Source organism: Myotis yumanensis, unplaced genomic scaffold (assembly GCF_028538775.1).
Source record: "Myotis yumanensis isolate MYYU_CA2020_CCGP unplaced genomic scaffold, mMyoYum1.0.hap1 SCAF_13, whole genome shotgun sequence".
Classification (NCBI taxonomy): Eukaryota; Metazoa; Chordata; class Mammalia; order Chiroptera; family Vespertilionidae; genus Myotis; species Myotis yumanensis.
Genome location: NW_027223764.1, coordinates 45,095,776 through 45,118,791, shown reverse-complemented (window position 1 = coordinate 45,118,791; position 23,016 = coordinate 45,095,776). Strand labels below are relative to the sequence as shown.

Below are 23,016 nucleotides of genomic sequence, written 5' to 3'. Positions count from 1 at the left end.
GCAATTTATTATCACTGTGTTTAAAGAAAATAAATGACAAGGTAGAGAATTATACTACAGAACTGGGATCAATAAAAAAGAATCAAATAATTTAGAAAATAAAAAACTTGATTACTGAAAAAAACAACAACTCATAGATGTGTTGAAATGCAGATTGGACAAAGTAGAAAGAAGTAGTCAACTAACTGGTAGGTGAGTGCAAAATATACAAGCTGAAGTTTGAGAGGATGAAAAGAACAAGAAAGAGTATAAAAGATATTTGGGACACACACACACAAAAGGCATAAAACCTATGTAATTGGTACCTCAATTGGAAAGAGAGCAATTCTAAAGAGATTAACAGCTGAGACGTTTTCTAAAACTGATAAGAGCATCAACCACAAACTTGAGAAGCATTAAAATTAACCCTAGCAGGATAAACACAAGAAAAACAAGAACCAAGTACAAGGTGAAAGTCAAAGAAAAATTCTCAAAACCAGCCAGAGAAAATGAAAATAATATATTCAAAAGGGCAAAAATAAGACTAACAGTGGACTTCTTACTAAAAATAAGAGAATCCAAAACATAATGAAAGATCATCTTTAAGAATATAGCTCTCAATGTAGAGTTCTATACTCACTGAAAGGCAAAATAAAGACATTTTTTAAACAAATAAAAACCAAGAGAATTCCCACACTACATGTAATACTAAAGGAAGTTATTAGGCAGAAAAAAAATTAGAAACTATAGCCATTTCAACTGTGCTCGTATTCAGTGAGCCTTATTGTGCTACTTAAGAGCAGTAAAAAAAAAGCAAAAAAAGTAAAGGATTGGGAAAGAAGCAACGAAACCGCTATTGTTCACAGATATTATTATATACATAGAAAATCCAAAAGACATATTATACAAAATGTTCTACATTTTGATTATGGTGGTTGTTCATTGTTATTTAGTAAAATATATGTGAATTTTACTATATGTAATCTATAATTAATATCTGAATTAAATGTCCTTTCAGAAATAAATGCTATGATAGAGCTAACATTTGCCTAGTGTAGGCTGTCTTCCATTTTGCTTTCTAGCAACATGAAAGGTGGGAGTTGAAAGAAGTCTCATTTCTTGACAGGCCTGAGATTACTAAACCATACAAATCATGGCCCACAAATATTTTGATAGGAATGTGACAGTCCTGTGTATGTTGTTCTAAATTATTTTCGACCTCTTGGCTAATGAAAGAACTTTATCTTTTGCAGTTATAACAATCTAAAAAGGGAATAGGAGTTAATAACTTAGCTGTTTATATTCATAGTTAAGAAATCTATATTCTTTAAAATCTCAGCTGGTAAGAACTCTTTTCTATGAATGCCATACATGGGCATTCTGAAAGATTGCTACTTAATGTGTTCTATCCACACCATCACCAGCCTATGCCAACAAGATCATCATTTAAAGCTGCTTTGGCTATAGTAGAGAAAACATTTTCAAAATGATTTATAATAATGTTTGTAGCAGTAGGAATTGTGATGATGTGCTGACATTATTCTTCCAGCTGCTGAGGTTGTTTTCCTATAGAGCTGGCATTTTCCTATTCCACTTTCTGTGCTACCAGAACTGCAAATCACAATTGACCTTACCTTACAGAGAACTGAGTGTTTTCAAAGAACATGAAAACTTAACTAGCAAATGGGATGACAAGTTTCTTTAAGGATGTAATAACATGAAGACAAGTAACTTCCAAAATCCCACTTACTTATAATGAAATCACTAAGGGCACGATGAGGTGATTATCTTACATTATAAGCTCCTCAAGGGCAGGAGACTATGTAAAGTAATACGTAGATTACTTGTCTTTGGGGAATGGGTCCTTGGTACTTTGTGACTGATCCAGAAAGAGAAGCATTCACCAAGGCCTGACTTTTTTTTTTTAAAATAAGTCTTTATTGTTGAAAATATTATATATGTCCTCCTTTCCCCCCGCATTAACACCCTCCAGCAAAGACTGACTTATTGAAGTAATAGATGCTTAGCTGCTAAAATGTTCTGTTTCCATCATACCACAGGATCACAGAACTTGAGTCAACATTATCAGATCACCTAATACAATTGTTTTTCAAAGTGAGAGATGAAGGATAGGCAGCATTGCTACATCACATAAGTGAGTTTTCTCAACAAATAAACAACCCTACACTCCACTCCCCTTCCCCTAGACTCCATCACTCCCCACCCCCTTTCTCATACCTCTTTCTTGAGGATGTGTATTTTTAAAAAAAATATATTTTACTGATTTTTTACCGAGAGGAAGGGAGAGAGATAGAGAGTTAGAAACATCGATGAGAGAGAAACATCGATCAGCTGCCTCCTGCACACCCCCTACTGGGGATGTGCCCACAACCAAGGTACATGCCCTTGACCGGAATCGAACCTGGGACCCTTCAGTCCGCAGGCTGACGCTCTATCCACTCACTGAGCCAAACCGGTTAGGGCAATGAGGATGTGTATTCAAATACTCCTCACAGGGACTTATCAGGTTGAGGGGAAGGTGTTTTTAAGAAGGCAGGACTGTATTTACCAAAAGCCCACTCTGTGATTCTGATATGGTAGCACCAAGTCTTCCAGTTGAAAACCTCTGACCTAATCTATTTTCTCCCTTTGAGCAATATTACAACTCAAACAACATAGAAAGAATTCTGAAAGTATTTAGAAAAACCTACAATTTATTCTTCAGTGGACCCATTTCATGGCTGCATAAAGGCCAATGTATAAAATGCATTATTTTCAATTTAGAATAAAAGTCTTACTGTTTTTCCCAATTTTTAGTGATATATTTAGTACGGTACATGAACTTGAAGAAATCTATACTTTCTATATACACATATGTATGTGTGTGTGTGTGTGTGTGTGTGTGTGTATATATATATATATATATACACACACACACACACACATATATATATATATTCATTTTTTTCAGTACAATCCTTACTATAGTAAGATGTTAATATACAAAGACCTTATTAGTATCTGCTGTTCAGTAGGCAATGAAAATCTGTAGTTTTAATTTTTCTAAAGTTTTATAGATACAGAAATGATTTCCTTGACCTGACTTCCACCATACCTAACAAGTTCATTCAACATTTATTAAAGGATAAAAATGAACAGAATCATCTTTTTTTTCCTGTTTTTCATCCCCAACTTCTTACTCTTATTACTTTTCAGTGTCCCCTTCACCTCGCCCTCCCCCTACCCCCTTTTCCAAAACTTGGAACTCAATTAGCCTGCGAGCAATGAAACAATGACTGCTATGTGACAAAACCACTGGGCTGGATGGATATAGAGGATGGATACCCAACTGTAATAGAGGTGGCCAAAAAAATACTACATTCACAGGCAACTTAGAGTAGAGGAATTCAGAGAATTACCTTTATAAAATAATAGAAAGTGGTTTATAGCCACCATGTCGCAAAAGGAGAAAGGTCTCTGGAATTAAATACTAAGGAACCTAATTTTGTTATATTATTGCTAGATGCCACAAACTTAGCAGTGATCATTTAAAAATAGTCTACAGTGTGAGGTTTAAGGAACAATGACTCCTAATTAGTGTTATAATAAGTGTGTTCACCATTCTGGAATGTCATTTATGGTAAATTAAGGAACTACTGTCCCTCCCCATCTACCATTAGTATTTTAATGCTAGGAGGTGGGAAAAGCTGATCCATATTCAAGAGGAAAGGAAGAAAAACAATAACAAATTGGCATCTCTTCTGTAGATTGCCCCACAGGCCAAGCATTTTTATGTTCTTAATCATTATTAAATGACTTAACATGACACCCAGAGCCTGGCGAATGATTGCATCCTGACATGAGAACGAATTACAAATGAAATGAAAGATCAAGCCGTATTAGAGGATTGCCTCTGGGAAATGAAAATCTTTAATTCTCTTTTATTATTGACATTTATTTGGCTGCCATGAATAACAACATAGCAAAGAGATTCAGCTATGCTTGTGCACTGAATAGCTTATCCCAGGGCTCAAAACTGCATTAACATTTATCATGTTTGCTTTTGTAGCTGACACCACTGAACAGATTCTCTATCCATCTTGTATTTATCATGCATTGCAGATATAGTACACCCTCTAATTTAAGTTCATTTTCATATAGTAGAAGCAGCAAAGATTACCAGTGTCTGTCCTCAAATAAATTCCTGCTGGTAAGCATTCCTAAGAGGGTTTAATATATTTAATAAGACCAAATTGACTTGACAAATTCAGTCACAGGAAGAGGATGCTAATTTTAAAGGTTTCAATTTTTGGAAATTTGTGCTAATTCACAAGACACTTGTACAATATGTATCTCTGGAATAAAGCCTTAAAATAAATGTCTCTATAAAGAGCAACCAAATAGCATTTTATGAATCTGAAGGCAGTATGACAATTCTTATGAGGTAAGAAAGTCGGTATGCTTTTCACTTTTCCAAACGGTGTTCACTGCTAAGACAGGAATAGGCCACTACTATAAAAAGACAGCAATTCAGTTATTAATGCAGGGGTATCTTTTCATGACTTATTTATTTTCTTTCTTGTACAAATTAACAACATGGCTTTTCCTGTCACAACAATAAAAGATTATACAGTACGTGGTGTCTTTGCTCACATGATCCTCTTTGACTATATTGCCCTCCTTTCTTAAATATTTCCTAAAATTCAAGGCTTAGCAAGGATATCAATGTATCTGGGAAAAATAAATCACTTAATACTATATATCTGAATTTTGTTTGAAAAATTTTCTGTCCTTCTGTTTTTTATACTTTTAATTATGAAAAATTTTAAGTGTATATACAAGTGGATGTAATTGCACAATGACCATCCCCATATATTACAATTATTGACTCATGGCGAATCTCACTTCATCTATAACTCCATTTCATTATTTACTATGTATTGCATTATTTTGAAATAAATATCTGAATCTTGCTTTTGACAATTCTAAAATAAGAAAGTTGAAATGAATTAATTCTGGGGTCTCTAGTCCCCAAAATTTGACAATAATTTATTCTTTTACCTTTTCAGGCATATTTATTTAGTTCAACAAAAGTTTACTTCATAGCCACTATAAAATCTTTATTGAGGCTTTATTGATTTCCTTCTCTGAGTCAATAAAAGCCCATATAATTTTTACCAATAATTAACAAGTGTAATTACAGTTTCTTGTATTCATATATCAATGTATATTAATTTTATTTCTGAGTTAGATCTCATATCTTAAGTTTTAGTGTTCAGCAGAGTACTGAATAAACACTAAGGTAAAAATTGCTTCTTGCCCTGTCTGGTTTGGCTCAGTGGATAGAGCGTCGGCCTGCGGACTCAAGGGTCCCGGGTTCGATTCCGGTCAAGGGCATGTACCTTGGTTGCAGGCACATCCCCAGTGGGGAGTGTGCAGGAGGCAGCTGATCGATGTTTCTAACTCTCTATCCCTCTCCCTTCCTCTCTGTAAAAAATCAATAAAATATATTTAAAAAAAAAAAAAATTGCTTCTGTTTATAAGTATTAATTAACTGATTTATTTTAATCTTAATGGTTCAGACAAAATGGAAAAGGTCTGTATTTTGGCTTCAGTAGTAGGTAGTATCTTATTGACAATATTGATCATTTTTTTTAATTGTTTAAGCTACCACAACTCTTTTTTTTAAAAAAAAATATTTTTATTGATTTCAGAGAGGAAGAGAGAGGGAGAGAGAGATAGAAACATCAATGATGAGATAGAACCACTGACTGGCTGCCTTCTGCACGTTCCCTACTGGGGATCAAGCCCACAACCCGGGCATGTGACCTTAACCAGAATCGAACCCGGGACCCTTCAGTCCACAGGCTGATGCTCTACCCACTGATCCATACCAGCCAGGGCAATATTAATCATTTTATTTGATAAAATGTGGTAACTAGATAAAATTCCTATTTTATTTCTATGAAAATAGATGGCTGTGTAAAAACAGAAGTGAAGTTTCCTTCTTTACGTTTAAAGCTGATGAAGTAACTTATATTTGGGTTATATTTGTTCATAGTTGGATACATTTATGTTATTGTAGCGCAGGTATTTGGTAATTAAAATGTATGTTTTTCAGGAAAGACATTTCTAGATTGACAATATCTCCAAAATATCACAGTAAAAAAATCAAGGTAGATTTACTCAACTGATTTGTCTTAAATTATCTTCTTGAAACTATTTTCTAATGCGATAGAAGTTACATATATATTTATTAAAATTATAAAAAAAACTATACAAGGTACATTTTCACAGAAATAGAACAAAAAATCCTAAATTTCATATGGAACCACAAAAGACCAAGAACAGCCAAAGCAACCTTGAGAAAGAAGAACAAGGCTGGAGGCATCACATTTCTTGATTTCAAACTATATTACAAAGATACAGTAATCAAAACAGTATGATACTAGTATAAAAACAGAGACACATAGGTCAATGGAACAGAATAGAAAGCCCAGAAATAAACCCGGATATATGTGGTCAATTAATTTATGACAAAGGAACCATGAACATACAACGGGGAGACAATAGTCTCTTCAATAAATGGTGTTTGAAAAATTGGACAGCCACATGCAAAAGAATGAAAATGCAGCATTCCCTTACAACTTACACAAAAATCACCTCAAAAGATTAAAGACTTAAAAGTAAGACCTGAAACCTTAAAACTCTTAGAAGAAAAGGGGATAAGTTCCTTGACACCGGTTTGGTAACAATTTTTTTGGATTTGACACCAAAAGCAAAGGCCACAAAAGCAAAATAAGCAAGTGGGACTACATCAAACTAAAATCACAATCAAGCAAACAAGCAAACAAAGAACACTTCTACACAACAAAAGAAACCATGAACAAAATGAAAAGGCAACCTATGAAATGGGAGAAAATATTTGCAAATCACTTATCTGGTAAGAAGCTAATATCCAATATATATACCTTATACAACTCAACAAAAAACAAACACAAAACCAAACAAAAAAAAATCAAACAAACACAATCTGAAAGAGCTGAATATTTTCCCATAAAAGACATTCATACACATGGCCAACAGGTACATGGAAAGGTGATCAACATCATTAATCATCAGGGAAATTTAAATCAAAACCAAAATGAGATCACCTCACACCTGCTAGAGTGGCTGTTATCAAAAAGACAAGAAATACGTGTTGGCAAGGATGGAAATGGAGAAAAAGGAACCTTTGTGCACTGTTGCTGGAAATATAAATTGGTGTAGCAACTATGAAAAACAGTGTGGAGTTTCCTCAAAAAATTAAAAATAGAACTACCATATGATCCAGCAATTACACTTCTGGGCATTTATTTGAAGAAAATGAAAACACTAATTTGGAATGATATCTGTACCCTCGTGTTCATTGCAGCATTTTTTACAATAGCCAAGACATGGAAACAACCTAAGTGGTCCGTTTGATGGATGTAGGGATAAAGAAAATGTATATAGACTTCTACATTTTCTTTATACATTTATACATTAAAATTACATTCAGCCATAAAAGAGAAGGAAATCCTTCCATTTGCAACAATATGGATGAACCTTGAAGGCATTATATGCTAAGTGAAATCAGTCAGACAGAGAAAGACAAATAAGGTATGATCTCACTTGCATGTGGAACCTAAAAACAACCGAACTCATAGATACAGAGAACATATTGATGATTGCCAGAAGTGTGTGTGTGTGTAAGCAAAATGAGTTAAGGTGGTAAAAAAAAAGTATGGTGTTTTAAATTAAATATAATAGGAAGAATGTAAATTTTGTTATACATGATTAAGCTCCATAATACTGGTTTTCTCACAGTTTGCATGTTTTGAATTAAATATGTTAGAAAGGATATAGACTTTTGTTATAAATGATTACCCTCCATAATAATGGTTTTCTCACACAGTTTGCACATGTACCTGTAGCCATTATAGTGTCATCACTCCCTTGGGTGAAAATCACGACTCGCTGCCTCTTCGAGTTCACCTTTGGCAGAGCTTGGGTCTTTTTGGCTATCTCTTTAATGTCTTCAGTCTGTTAATTGAAAGGAAGAGGGAAAATTTCTCATAACCAGTATAATCAGACAAAGCTTTCTTAGAAGATTAAGGATTTAGACTCTCAAGTTTAAAAAATGAGATACTTAAACATCTATTATGAGTTATCATTTAAAAATTTTAACCACATACAAAAGTAAACATCCTCCTATATAATAAAAGAGAAACATGTAAATTGACCATCCCTCTACTATGCTCACCAGCCAATCAGGAATGAGTATGCAAATTAACCTCAACACCTCCCTGGAGACTGACAGCAGGTAGGAGGCAGCTCCCAGCATGGCCTGCTTGGCCGTTGCTGCAGCGACCCGGGAGCAGGCAAGTATGGCCCACAGGCAGCACCCAGCATGGCCTGCTTGGCAATCGCTGAGGTGTGGAGCAGGCAGGCCCTGCAGAGAGCAGAGAACCACGGGGAGCAGGCCTAAACCATCAGTAGGACATTCCCTGAGAGCTCCCAGGTTGGAGAGGGTGCAGGTCAGGCTGAGGGACACCACCCCGTGCGTGATTTTCGTGCACCAGGCCTCTAGTAATAGTATAATAACCTCCAAGGAGCCCACCATCAAATTGTAAACATTTAAAATTTATTCATTTATACTTTCATCTACCTGCTTTTCATATTATTCTGAAGCAAATTCCAGAGACTATATAATGTCATCTGTAACTGTTTTAGTATGTATCTCTGAAAGATAACAACTTAACCATAACCACATAACTATTATCATATTTAAAAAATAAACACCAATCCCTTAGTATCAGCAAATATCCAGTCAATTTTCAAATTTCTAATAAAAATTTGTAGAGAGAATATTAAACTATTTTAGGGGTGTACAGAGCATGATTATGCTGACTATGGAAATGATACAGTTACTATAATTCCAAATTTTTCAAAGAATTAAAATGAGAGGTGCTAACCGTTTCCTACAGACTTAAATTTTTTTTAAAAGATAAAGTTAAAAAAATTACAAATTAATTCTAGAAACCCTGATGCTATTTTTCGTATCACACAAGCCATGCATAACATTTTTACCTTTGTGTGTGTGTGTGTGTGTTAACCTTCACCTGAGGATATTTTTCCAATTGATTTTTTTAGATGGAGTGGAAGGGAGGGATTGGGGCGGAAGGCAGAGAGAGAGAGAGATATGTTGCTTCCTGCACACACTGTGACTGGGGTGGGATTAAACCTGCAACCCAGGTATGTGTTCTTGACTGGGAATCAAACCCATGAGCCTTGGTAGGCTGACGCTCTACCACTGAGCCACACTGGCCAGGGGAAGTTTTATAACTTAAATGTTCTTGATCTGAAATCTAACTCTTAAGCTATAGGTAGAATTTTTAGAATCATGCTTTCAACAATTTCAGATAATTTCAAAATCCATGTCTGAATTCAGTGAGCCTCTAAAACAGCCCATGGTTTGCATTTGTTGGTTTATACTCCATCACTGTGCAAAATTTCAAACAGTATGGAGAGAGAAACACAACCAGAGGGAAAAGATATTTGCTTGGCATAAAGGAAGTTAATTAGGATATACAGGATGGAAACATTTAGGTAAGCAAGGCAGACAAGTCATAATAGTTACAAACAACATTAGAAACCATAGAATTTTTAAAGGTATGACAGTCTTTAGTAAAATAGCTGTATGCTGTTTGTTCACTAAGTACTTAAGAAATTCCAGATGATACATGAAGTTAGGCTTCTACTATACCTAACATGATAATACCAGAGGACGGCTGTTTCTGAAAAGAAGAGCCACTTGAGGTATAACAATGCTGCTGACCTTTCAAACATGCTGACTATTTCACTTCTGGTTGCTTATTTTAGAACAGAACTAAGCTTGAACTCAGATAAGATGAGAAAAGAAATTCCCTCAGTTTTGGGGAAAGTCTATTATAAAAAGACTATTATAAATGACTAGTAACAGCTGAAAGGACCAAAAATGCCATATAACAATGTCTTCACTCTCTCAAATAAATGTATACATTTAATTAAAATGACTCACATATATTCTCCCAATTGTCTTGCCACACATATATTTTACTACTATAGGGTTTTTTGCTTATGATTGAATACAGTTCATATTTAATAAAGATAAGAGGCAAACTCCAGGAATAGATTCACTTTATCATCTTGGGAGCAGCATCTTATGCATGTTCTGGATGTTTTTTTATATAGAGGTTTTTCTTCAAGGTGGTATAAGGAATAAATTAAGAATGATATTCTAGTTGTTGATTTCAGGGAGGAAAGGAGAGGGAGAGAGAAAGAAACATCAGTGATGAGAGAGAATCATTGATTGACTGCCTCCTGCATGCCCTACACTGGGGATTGAGCTCACAACCCGGGCATGTGCCCTTGACAGGAATTGAACCTGGGACCTTTCAGTCCACAGGCTGATGCTCTATCCACTGAGCGAAACCGGCCAGGGCTAATGAATTTATTTTTTACAAAATATTTTTTTAAAATATATTTTATTGATTTTTTACAGAGAAGAAGGGAGAGGGATAGAGAGTTAGAAACATCGATGAGAGAGATCGATCAGCTGCCTCCGGCACGCCCCCCACTGGGGATGTGCCCACAACCAAGGTACATGCCCTTGACCGGAATCGAACCTGGGACCTTTGAGTCCGCAGGCTGACGCTCTATCCACTGAGCCAAACCGGTTCGGCTTTTACAAAATATTTTTATTGCCCTAGCCAGTTTGGCTCAGTGGATAGAGTCGGCCCATGGACTAAAGGGTCCCCGGTTCACTTCCGGTCAAGGGCACATACCTTGGTTGCAGGCTTGATCCCTGGCCCTGGTCTGGGATATGCAGGAGGCAACCAATTGATGTGTCTCTCTCACATCAATGTTTCTCTCTTTCTCTCCCCCTCCATTCCACTCTCTCTAAAAATCAATGGAAAAATATCCTCAGGTGAGGATTAACAACAACAATAATAATAATAAAAATATTTTTTAATTGATTTTTAGAGAGAGAGGAAGGGGAGAGAGAGAAACATCAATGGGAGAGCGAAACATTGACTGACTGCCTCCTGCACACCCCCAACCAGGGATCAAGCCCAGAACCCAGGCACTGGAGGACATCCACCCAACTGAGCCACAGAGGCCAGGGCATGAATTTCTAAGCTCAGAGGAGGGGCCCTGCAGAGCTGGAAATCAGACTCTGAGGAGAGGGTGCTAAAAGGCTGTGGCCAAAAGTACTAAGGCTTAGGAGGGGAGCCACATAGATCCGGACTCCGTCTTCTGAAGGGGGTGTTCCCTGACTGGTTCTGAGCTGGAGATGGAAATCAATTGATTGACATTGGCAGGCTGAGGGCCAAGGCTGGGTGACAGCAATAGGAACAGAAAGCAAACAGCAAGGAGCAAGACCCTTGTTCCCTTCTCCAGCCTTGCAGACTTTCTCCAGCGTCGCTCCTGGGGGAACCTAACAGAGAGCCAGAAGACAAAGAAGAAATGTGGCTGTGGAGTCCCCACGTGCCAGTATCATAAAGCCAGATGTGGCACAGTCCCCCCCGCCAACATCGCTTTGGCTTTGCAGCATCAATACAAACCCTTCTACATGTATTTGAACTTCCATCAGCAATACTGACACCTTGATGTTTCTGCCTGACAAAATGCCAGCATCCTTCAGAAAAATATGCTCCCACCTTCTCCCCAAAGGGGAGAGACACAAAGTCCCAACAGCCTTTGTAATCTCCAAATGACAGCCACAGTATTAAGGAGGTTAGTTTCTCCTCTAAATAAGTCATAATCCCACTTGAATATTCTGTGACTCAAAGACCAAATTGTAAAGTTTCTTGTTACAACAATTGCTGTAGCCTGGCCGGCGTGGCTCAATGGTTGAGCATCGACCTATGAAGCAGGAGGTCATGGTTCGATTCCCTGTCAGGGCGCATGCCTGGGTTGCAGGCTTGATCCTTTGTGTGGGGCGTGTAGGAGGCGGCCAATCAGTGATTCTCTCTCATCATTGATGTTTCCATCTCTCTCTCCCTCTCCCCTCCTCTCTGAAATCAATAAAAATATATTAAAAAAAAAAAAAAAAAAAAAAAAAAAAAAAAAAAAAAAAGAATGATATTCTACGATTGTCTTCTACCCAGCTATGTGGGAAAAAAAAATTTTTTATGGAGCTTTGTTAACTTAAAGAAACCTTTTATTTATTATTTTTAAAATTGAATTTATTGGTTAATAAAATTACATAGGGTTCAGATATATACTTCTACAATTCATCATCTGTGTACTGTATGGTGCGCTTACCACCCCAAGTCGAGTCTCCTTCCATCATCATCTATCCCCCTTTACCCTCCCCCACCTCCTCCCCCCTTCCCTCTGGCACTCCCCATACTGTTGTTTGTGTCCATGAGTTTTAAAGAAGCCTTTCTTATGTCTCAAATTAAATCCTATAAAACTGGCAATTCGAGATTGAAGTAAACTTTCCAAATAAAGAACATAAATCTTTACAGATGGTTACACTTTATTTCTATCCACATCCACAGTTCATACAAAACTCCTTTGTCGCTCTGGGATAACTGGCAGTGAGCACCAAAACTGAACTTCTCTCTAGGCCTTGAGGAGCCACTGCTTTGCCCTCAGGAGTTGCTCCCCATCTAGTATAAAAACTTTTCTAAAACCTTAATTTTGTCTTTCCAAAGCTACATATTTCTAATTTTGCTGTCACAGCCAGAAGATTATTTTCCCTTATATGTGGGCTAACATATCTTAACAGAATGATGAAATTACAAGGGATTTAGAGTATGACACACCTGGACTTGTGCATCTTGAGCAGGTAAATAAACCCCTCTGACGCTCCATTTCCTCATGTAGATACTAAGAAAATATTTATGGTAGGAGATGTTGGGAGAGAAGTATGCTATAATTGGTTGGTAAAAATTTGGAGACAATCAGGATATTTGCATATTCTCATAATTTCTCCCCTTAAGATATTTATTCATTACAAAAGGAAAAATAGTTATGTTATAGTGAAAGAAACTGACAGACATAAGTTTACCCTGGTGATCAAATTTAGCAATGCTAAAGTTAGGGGGCAAAATAGGATATTTGCATAGTCCCAAAATATTGCCCTCAAGATATTTATGAACTACAATGGGATAATAGTAACTTTACAGAGGATACACTGCAAATACCGCCTTAACACAGTGATCAAGGTGAACATCACCAACAATAAGACATCGGGACATCATGTACGTCCCTGATACTTTGCACTGAGAAGGTCCCATCACTTCTGTGATATTTCTGGAAAACATTCATAACATCTACTTAATTATGTAAAAATGTCAGACAACCCAAATTGGGGGACATTCTACAAAATGAGTGACAAGTACTCTTCACAAGTATCAAAATCATGAACAAGGAAAGACTTAGAAATTGTCACAGAAAAAAAGAGACTAAGGAGACATGACAATAAAAGCATTGTGCAATCCTGGATTAGATTCTGGAACAGAAAAAGGAAATTAGAGGAAATTGGTGAAATCAGAATAAAGACTGAAATTCGGTTATTGGTATTATATCAATGTTAATTTTCTGGATTTGATCATTATGCCTTGCTTATGTAAGATATTAAGATTAGGGGAAGCTGAATAAAAGGTATCTGGGAACTACTATTTTTGTAATTTTTCTAAGCCTAAAATTATTTCAAAATAAAAAGTTAAAAATAACTATTGTGAGGATGAAAGAGGATAAGGTGAAAGAGGTTAATGCAACATTTAGCACATGCTAAGTACTTAATAAATATTAATTTCTTCTAATAACAATCATTTTAATACTCTCCCAAACTGTCACATCCTGAGGTTGCCCTCCAAATCTCCAAAAAGGGCCTCAAGATTTGAATAGTGAGAATTCAATTATGTTCTCTAATAAGGAAGGAGAAAAAGGAAAGGGGGGACGAGAGGTAGAAGAAAGCTCAGACAATTTAACTATGAGCCATGTTTATAGTTCCAAAAGAGCTTATTAAATCTTAACTTCTCTAGGCAGTGGTATTACTGTGTCCTCATTTTACAGATGCTGAAACCAAGAGCCATGTATATAGCTCTAAAGTACTCATTAAATCTCAACTACTTTGAGCAGTAGATGCTATTACTACAGATAAAGAAACTGAGTCACAGAGAGGTTAAGTAATTTCCTAAGGTCATGATGATACTAAGTGGTGAAGCTAGGTTGAGCATTTACAAAGTGAGACTCCAGGGATTACAGTCCTAATGACCACTCCAAGCTATCCACAGATTATACTACTTCTATGAATTTAAGCAATGTGCTTTCTGTTATCACAAAACTATATAGCAGGTTCATCCTAAATCATTTTTCTGCCACATTCACAAATTATCACTGATCTTGTATTTAAGTTTGGTATTTTTTTCTTAGTTATTCTCGCTTGTATTTTACCCTAGCAAATTTCCTTTTTTATTGGTTTGCAAATAACTTTTCCTTTTCTTTTATTTTTTTATTGTTGAAACAGACATACCTATTCCTACCCTCCTTTTGTCTACTTCCACCCAGCCTCCATCTCCACTTCCCTCTGGCCATCACCACACTGTTGTCTGTGTCTATGGGTTATGCATATATGTTCTTTGGCTAATCTCTTCACCTTCTTTCATCCAGTTCCCTCTACTACCCTCCCTTTTGAATTTCAATATATTTCTTATTTTCCAAGGTCATTTGGAAATCTAATGTCCTCTTCCAAATCATTAGAATGTGAGAAAGATGTATAGTTTATATGGTAAAGAGTACGTAACTTGGAGAGCTGAGCTCTGGTTCCGGCCCCATTATGTATTAGCTATGTCACCTTATATAATTCATGTAGCCTATTTTTTATCTGTTAAATTGATATGGCAATACATGCCCTACCTACTTTCAAAGGTGTGTGTGAATGTTAAATGTATTAATGAAATGTTGGAAAAGGTTTTATAAACTATGAAGCATTTTTTAAAAATATTTTTTTTTATTGATTTCAGAGAGGGAGAGAGAGAAACATCAATGATGAGAGGGAATCATTGATCGGCTGACTCCTACATGCTCCCTACTAGGATTGAGCCCACAACCCAGGTATGTGCCCTTGACCGGAATCGAACCCGGAACCCTTCAGTCTGCAGGCCGATGCTCTATTCTCTGAGCCAAACCAGCTAGGGCTGAAGCATTTTATAAATATTAATCCATTGTACGCCATAAGCATTCGTATATGCAAGCTGCGGACTTTCCCCACACGCCATGCATGTCTATATAAAAAAAATATGTTTTCCCTAAGTGGCAGCCCTGACCAACTTTAAAATAATTTTTCGTGAGAATTTTCAGCTGAAAATATTCAAGAATACCCGAATTGTGAGTAATATATTTATTTTTATAATATTCATTGCAAAATGATTTTTTAAATTATTTCAAAATATCATGGCGTGTGGAAATGGTTTCCGTTTTGGTCGCGTGGCAGTTAACTGATTAAATTATGCTTCTATTTTCACTAGTGATTATGTTAACAGTTTAAATTTAGCATTGCCCAGCTGGTATGGCTCAGTGGTTGAGCATCGACCTATGAACCAGAAGATCACGGTTCAATTCCTGGTCAGGGCACATGTCCAGGTTGCGAACTCCATCCCCAGTGTGGTACGTGCAGGAGGCAGCCGAACAATGATTCTTATCATTAATGTTTCTATCTTTATGTCCCTCTCCTTTCCTCTCTGAAATCAATAAAAATATATTTAAAAAATTTAGCATTGTCTTTCAAGTGAAAGAATATACTATCTTCATTCTATTTTTAACAAGCTGGTAATGCAAACATTAAACAATACTATCACAATCTACCTATTCCTACAGAATACCAATTGTGGTAACCCCTCAGATTGCCTCACTTAACCATGTCATATTCTGTTTTGTTTCCCAAAGAGAAACTCCTATAATAACTACGGTGTTCACATGATTGCCACTCTCCAGTCTATCTCAGACTCTCTTCCTTCTCACTCACTCTGTTCAGTGACACTGACCTTCTGTCAGTTCTTGGAATGCAATACGTAGTACATTCTGCTCTTTCTTGTTTGAGAATTTTTGTACTCTTCTTCCCTCTGTCTGAAATTTGTTTCCCTGTTTGTTTTGCTTTTTTATGTCATGGCTAGATAATTGTATTTTTCAAGTTTTACTTTCTATGACCATCTCATGCAAAATAGAAACCCCTCCCACATTCTCCTTCACAATACTCTCTCTGGTCATTTCTATCTTGTCCTTCAGGGTTTATCGAAGTGTTAGGCTTGTATCTAGTGCTCAGTAAATATTCGATGAATGAGTAAATGATTAACTAAAGAGAATTAGAAGATCATCTTATCTCTTTCCCTTAATCTGTTTTCAAACTGTCCTCTTACAGGATTCAGTTACCTAGGAAAGAAGCACTATACTCTTTATTCAGCAGCGCTTGACTTAGAGTCTTATTTCCAGAAACTCTGGGTAATATTCACTGTGTTCTTCATATTTGTGAGAAACACATAAACCTGAGAAAAATCTTGAAGAATTATTTGGGAATCAAGGTCTCCTGAATTCTCTGTGTGGACTTAATCTATCCAGCGCTGATCAATGGAACTCTCTGTGATGATATATATGGTTTATATCTACACTGTCCAATACGGAAGTCTCACTCAAAATGTGTGCAGTGAGACTAAGGAACTGAATTTTAAATTTTACTTAATTTTAATTTAAATAGCCACATGTGGCTAGCAGATGCTGTATTGGATAGCAGCACAGTTCAATACTTTTCTCTCCCAGTGGTATAAGACGACAGTCACTACTGGTCAGAGAAAGCCTGCAAGTCTGGCTGGGACCTCCAGGTAGAGTCAGGGGCTGTGGGGAAAGTTGGAAAAGGGAAAATAATTGCTTTGTTTCCTCAACAATCAGAAGTATTATATCTTAGAAATGTAAAACAAGGAAATTAAAATTTGTTGCCTAGAGTAAAAATAAATGAGTGATCCAGTAAAGAAGGTATGAATTCTGTTTATCATTTGGCACATACTCTGTTGTACAGAGAATGAAAATACAAAAAATATTTGTATTTAGGTTTTGGAGTTGTTTTTTCCACTTTATTTAATTTAAATCCCAATTTTCAATACAGCTTTTAAAAGGCTTCATAATAAAACGTGCTTTTAAGTACCTTATTTTTATATAGGTTCTAAAAATACAAACCTTTAATCAGTTTAGCTCAAGATAAGGTAGATTTAAAAACACACTGCAGTCTGAACTGATTTTTCAGAGTAATAAAAGCCTCATGAAACTTTTTACCTTAAGAATTGTCATTTTAAATTCTTAGCAGGTCTGTCATTTAAATCAGGCACTGTGCAATTTTTCTATTATATATATATATATATATATATTCATTCTGCTCTCTTCTGCTTTGTGCTCTGCCCAGCTTCAGTTTTTTATCTCATTCTCCAGTGCCCTCCTAAGCTGGCTCTTCTTACTGAAAAATGCCTAACTCATTTTAAAGATTAAAGATTTTTTTTTAAAGAAAGATTATCTAAAATTTGTAGAGAAGCTAACCAGAATACCATAAACAATGCCGCCAAGGATACTTCCTTAGGAATAAACACTGGTTTTTTTTAGAGGCATCTGGATTGGTCAGTTGGCAGACAGATCACAGTGGCAATACTCAATGGCATTGGGAACTGATTAGGATTTATAATAGAAAATGAGGGTAGGCAGCAGAGCTGGTGGGAAGAAAAAAATGGTCACCTTTCCTTTCTTTTTAATCTTTTCAGTTCTCTCATCTCATTCATGCCCCAAATTTAGAGGTAAAATTTAAGCTGGGAGTGATAAAATACAGACTTTGTCTAGTGTCACACGACTTCTGAGAGCACTGACATACTCCCATAGACATTAAACTACTAAGATAAAGTGATTTATTTTTGACTCTAAAAATACCAAGTTTTAACCCATGTTTTCATATTACTCTGTAATGAACTAAAAAAATAAAAAAAATAATGGCATTTAAAAATAATTGAATTTCTCTAGATAGCATCCAGTACTTGGGTTATATTTTATTGATAATACTTACTTGAGGTTTTTCTACTCATGGCTCTACTATATTCTGCAAAGCTTATAATAGTTTAGAGAACCCATGAAGGGACACATCAAGACTGTGTGCTTTATCTAACATGTCACTGTCAGCATCAACAACAGAGCGGTTTTACTATGTCAAGATGTAATAAGGTATATTATTATAACCATCATCACTTGGTTTATTTGTTGTAATCAATTATGGCACATTTATGGTAAAGAAAATTATAGAATCAAAGTAAAAACTAATGGAAAGGTTAATATGGTGCTGGTTAGTAGAAAATAGAAAAAATAGTTTGTTGTTAGGATTGAATTTAAACCAGGCATATTCAAAGCATATAGTTCAAGGGGGCAATAAAAGTATGAATTAGTTAGCCTTAGTAACCTATTTTAAAAAATTATTATCTAGGCACTAAAGAATCACGATCATTTCTTATGTAACATGTTATCTTTGTAAGCAACTACAAAATTGTTTATTTTCTAGAATCAAAATACATTTTTTTTATGTTAGTACAGAAAGTAAGATATAAATTTATGTTCCACAAGTTTTCATTAGTGGAGAATTTTGATGTAACAACAGAGAATTAATATTAATTACTATTAAAATTTAACATCAGTGAAACTTTAAAACATGACTGAAAACACTGACTTATATTCTCATGATTAAAACATTTGACTTTTAAATTGAATATTCCTGATTACATTTAGTATTTTATATAAATTGCAGTTTGGAAAATTACAAAGCGAAACTTAAATGAGATAAATAAATACTTGGAAATCGTTATTCTTTCTTCTACATGTGATTCAACCCCTATATTCACAAGAATACATATAGTAAAACAAAAAAAGCAAATTCGCAATAAACTATCGGAGTTCCCAACAATCAGGTATCATAAGGTGAAGTTTCCTACTCTGATGTAGTTTTTTCACAGAATCTTGAGAATAGACTACTGATACCACATGCTCACTGTCTTCCTCCAAGAAGAGAAAGCAGGATGGTTGCCAAGTCCTATGATATAGATAACATGCTCATGTATTACTTTGTTGCTCAGTAATGAATCTGCCTTTAGTACATTTAAATAATAGTCTCTTCATAAATTCACACACTTTTCTCTAAAGAGTTCAAAGTGAACTTACTAATATAGCAATCAACACTGAGTATGTAAATAAAGAGTTTCTATATTCCAGCTCTAGTCAGATTAGATTTTTGAAAATTACACTACTGTGCAACATTCCAAGCTGTGGTACAGAACACAGCATTCTACATAGTTCTGGCTCAATAAATATGATAACCATAAAACTCATAAACTCAGTAAATTCTGTTAATTAACCTGGGTTCAGTTTTTTTCTAGCCATCGATTGGAAAATGGATAATCTATAGATAAAAACATGGTCTTGTTTGTTATCTTAATTTCGCCAACAAAAAACACATAGAATTTTGAACCTTGACAGAATAATACTTATGTCAAGATAACAGAGTCGGGACTTGAAAATTAAAGACAATTATCAATACTTAGTTTCAAAAAAATGTATGTGTTTTAAAGCTATCCCCAGTGCCCCCCCCCCCCCCGCCTTCCCCCCCAAAAAAGATAGAAGGAGAAAAAAGATTTAAAGAGGAAGTTTATATGAGCAGGACTTAATCAGTTCTTAACAACTGTTAAGTACAATCTTTTGGAAATTAATTTGTATAATGATCATCTACATAGGGTAGGGCTGAAATTATTTAAACGACATTACATTTCACTATTTAGTCTTGCTCCACCACTACTTTAGCAGTGAATCCTTATGAAATGTAATGCAGCTAATGAGGTAGCTTTTTAACTGAACAAACTGACAGGCCCCATATCTGCAGAGGCAGCTTGAAACCGTGCCCAACCTCTTGGCTTCCCAAGAGGCTTTTCAAAATTCAATAAATAACATCTGTAGGCGATGTTGGGTGCAGACCTAGCAGAGTGCGTCATAACACTGTGCTGGCAGAACAAAGAAACCATGACGACTGCCAAGTTTCCATGGCAACTGCTGAGAGGCTCTGAGAGTATAATAGCACATCAATCACTGTCCAAAAGAACTTCATTATCAGCTAGAAAAAACCTTTAGGATCTGTTTAGTGTGCAATTGTGGGTTAACTCACCTCAAAGCCTTGCTCTCTAGCAAAAGTGGCAGCTTCCTGAAATAAAAAAAAAGAACAGTTAATTATAAAGTGCGAGGTAATGAAGAAATAATCCATTTTGAAACTCATTCACAGTCTTCTTTTTACACAATTATCTCAATATACGCACATAGTTCAATTTTTATTCTTACACCAAAAAAGATTTCTTTTTCCCTTGGCATAAAAAAAAAAGGGCAACATTATGTCAACATACTTCACAAGTTGGAATAAAGAAGATGTAGTGAATGTTTTTACTGTAGCTGTCACAGTGAGTTCAGGTGTTTTGACCCCAACAAAGAAAGACAATTATTTGAAACCTATGGAACACGCTTGGTGCTTATGTTTTTAATTAAAACAGTATCTTTCAGAAAGCTCTTCTGTAGAAGAATGTCTGCTAGTAAATGTATTGATTAAGAGAAATCACCATTTTGCAATCTCTAATGAAATTTATTCAGGCAAGGATCATCAATGGATGCTAAATTCATTAGGTGAAAGGATGATGGGGAACTGGGTATATCATGGAATTAAAATGTCACAGATTATGTGTTGATCACGGGGAGCAAACTATAAATTTATAATGGAAGGAACGAGCTGTCATAACCTTAACCCAGTGATTGATCATATCACTTATCATTAATATTCTATTATGAGACAGTATGAAGTATCCAGCATCACCTATACAGTTTTCTGATGGAAATTTTTTTAATGAATTAATCAAAACTTTAATTATATAACTTGCTGTCTATAGGAAATGCAGAGAATAGGAGAACAAGTTCAATGATATACTGAGAAAGCAAACAGACAAATCCATAGATGGGACATTTTACAGGATAAGTAGCTTGGTCTCTTCAATAAGTCAATTTCATGATAAAGTGGGAGGGGGAAAATGACCAAGAATACTATACAGACCTTAACTGGATTCTGTTTTGAATAAACCAGGTATAAAAGACATTTTGGGGACAACTGAAGAAATTTAAATATTTTAAGAATTAGAAAATATTAAGAATTATCAAATTGATAAGAAAAATATCCTTAATTTTTAGCAGTTAGTCCTGAAGTATTTAGGGATGAAATGGCATGATACTTATAATTTACTTTAGAATTCTTAAAAAAATTAGAGTGAAGCAAAATGGCAACATATTAATTATATCTAGATGTATTAAGTATTTCTACTTTTTTGACTGTTTGAAAATTAAAGGAAACAGTCCAAATAAATCCCTATTTTACTTTGATGTAAGATGACAGGGTAACAAAAGTTGAACATTAAAAATATGTAATTAAAATACGCAATGTTTTTCTAGAATTAAACATCTTTAGGGTACAATCTGATGAACAATTATTATACACCATAATGCTGTTGCAACAGGGTATCAAATGACAAAAACACTTCTATGCAACCAAATCCTCTCCCTTTCTCTACTCTGCTTTGTGCATGTATTTTAATGTTAGGACTAGTACAGAAAATGGAGGCAATATCACTTTTCAACTCTACTTCCCTCTTGAAAATGAAAAAAACTGCAGACAACTGTCAAGAGCCTCTACATCTTAACTTACATTCCTCCAAAATTATCTCTGCCAAGAGATATTAATAGAAGGATGGGATTTGAGTCCAAGTAGTGAGCAGATCCAACTCAACTGAAACAACGCTGCACCAAACCATGTAAGGCAGAAAGTACAGCCAATGTCTCCAGCACAGATTTGGGTCCTATCTACATGTTAAGGAAAACACTGGGGAAAAAGTATGTATGCACGGATGGTCCCATATACTAATAAAATATAAATTTAAAGAACCATTTTGAGGGTTTAAAAAGTTTGAAATGGACGATTACAGCTGAACACCGAAGTTGATAGGAAGTGATAAGCTGAAAGTATAACTCCTCAGGCTGTTCACTAGAGAAGCATAGGGTGATCGACTTAGCCTCAGTAATGTAGATGATACAATAGAATTTTGTAGACAACATAGTCAATAATATTTGCTGACCTATATATCAAGGAAAAGGATAAAGTTCAAAAGATATCAATGTAGTATTTTTCCAAGTTGTCCAATCCAAGAATTAACCAAGCTAATTCTTTTTTTTTTTTTTAATCCTCATCTGAGGATACTTTCTCCATTGCTTTTCACAGAGAGAGGGAGGGAGGTAAGGAGGGAGGGAGGGAAACATCAAATGTGAGAGAGACATATCAACTAGTTTCCTTCCGCACGTGTCCCAACTGGGGGTGGCGAGCGAACCGCAACCCAGGTACATGCCCTCACTGGGAATCAAACCCGTGACCATTCAGTGAGCAGGCTGACACTCTAAGCATTGAGCCACACCAGCCAGAGCACCAAGCTAATTCTTATATGAAAACGATAACTGAGCCCTAGCTGGGTAGCTCAGTTGGTTAGAGTGTCATCCCAATATGCCCTTGTTGTAGGTTCTACCCCTCCATCTCCAGTCAGGGCACATACTAAAAGCAACCAATGAATTCATGGTAAGTGGAACAACAAATAGACATCTCTCTCTCTAAATTCAATAAACAAAAAAATTTAGAAAAAGATATCCGAAAAGCTCTGTTAGAAATACTTATTTATATGCAACTTTCAGAGGCATGAAAGAACCCCAAAGACCTATAAGACAAATATGAAGAATCTGTATGAGTAAAATCGCACTAAGACACAAAAACTCAAAGTTCACATATGGTAGTTAAATTGCTCTTTTAATGTCCAAATTTACTCATACAAACCTAAGAAGTAATTAACTGTGACCTGTTATGGTATAGAACTGACTAATTGC

General features: G+C 35.6%; 1 protein-coding gene across 2 annotated transcripts in view; it reads right to left on the bottom strand.

The window, feature by feature from the left end:
• ADK (adenosine kinase) overlaps positions 1–23,016 on the bottom strand; it is a 483,761-nt gene that overhangs the window by 84,738 nt on the left and 376,007 nt on the right. For both annotated transcript variants that reach the window (XM_070433037.1, XM_070433038.1), the window contains exons 8-9: positions 20,225–20,260; positions 7,929–8,043 (exon numbers count right to left, since the gene is read on the bottom strand). In XM_070433037.1, the coding sequence (XP_070289138.1) occupies positions 7,929–8,043; positions 20,225–20,260 (151 nt within the window). The remainder of the gene's footprint in view (positions 1–7,928; positions 8,044–20,224; positions 20,261–23,016) is intronic.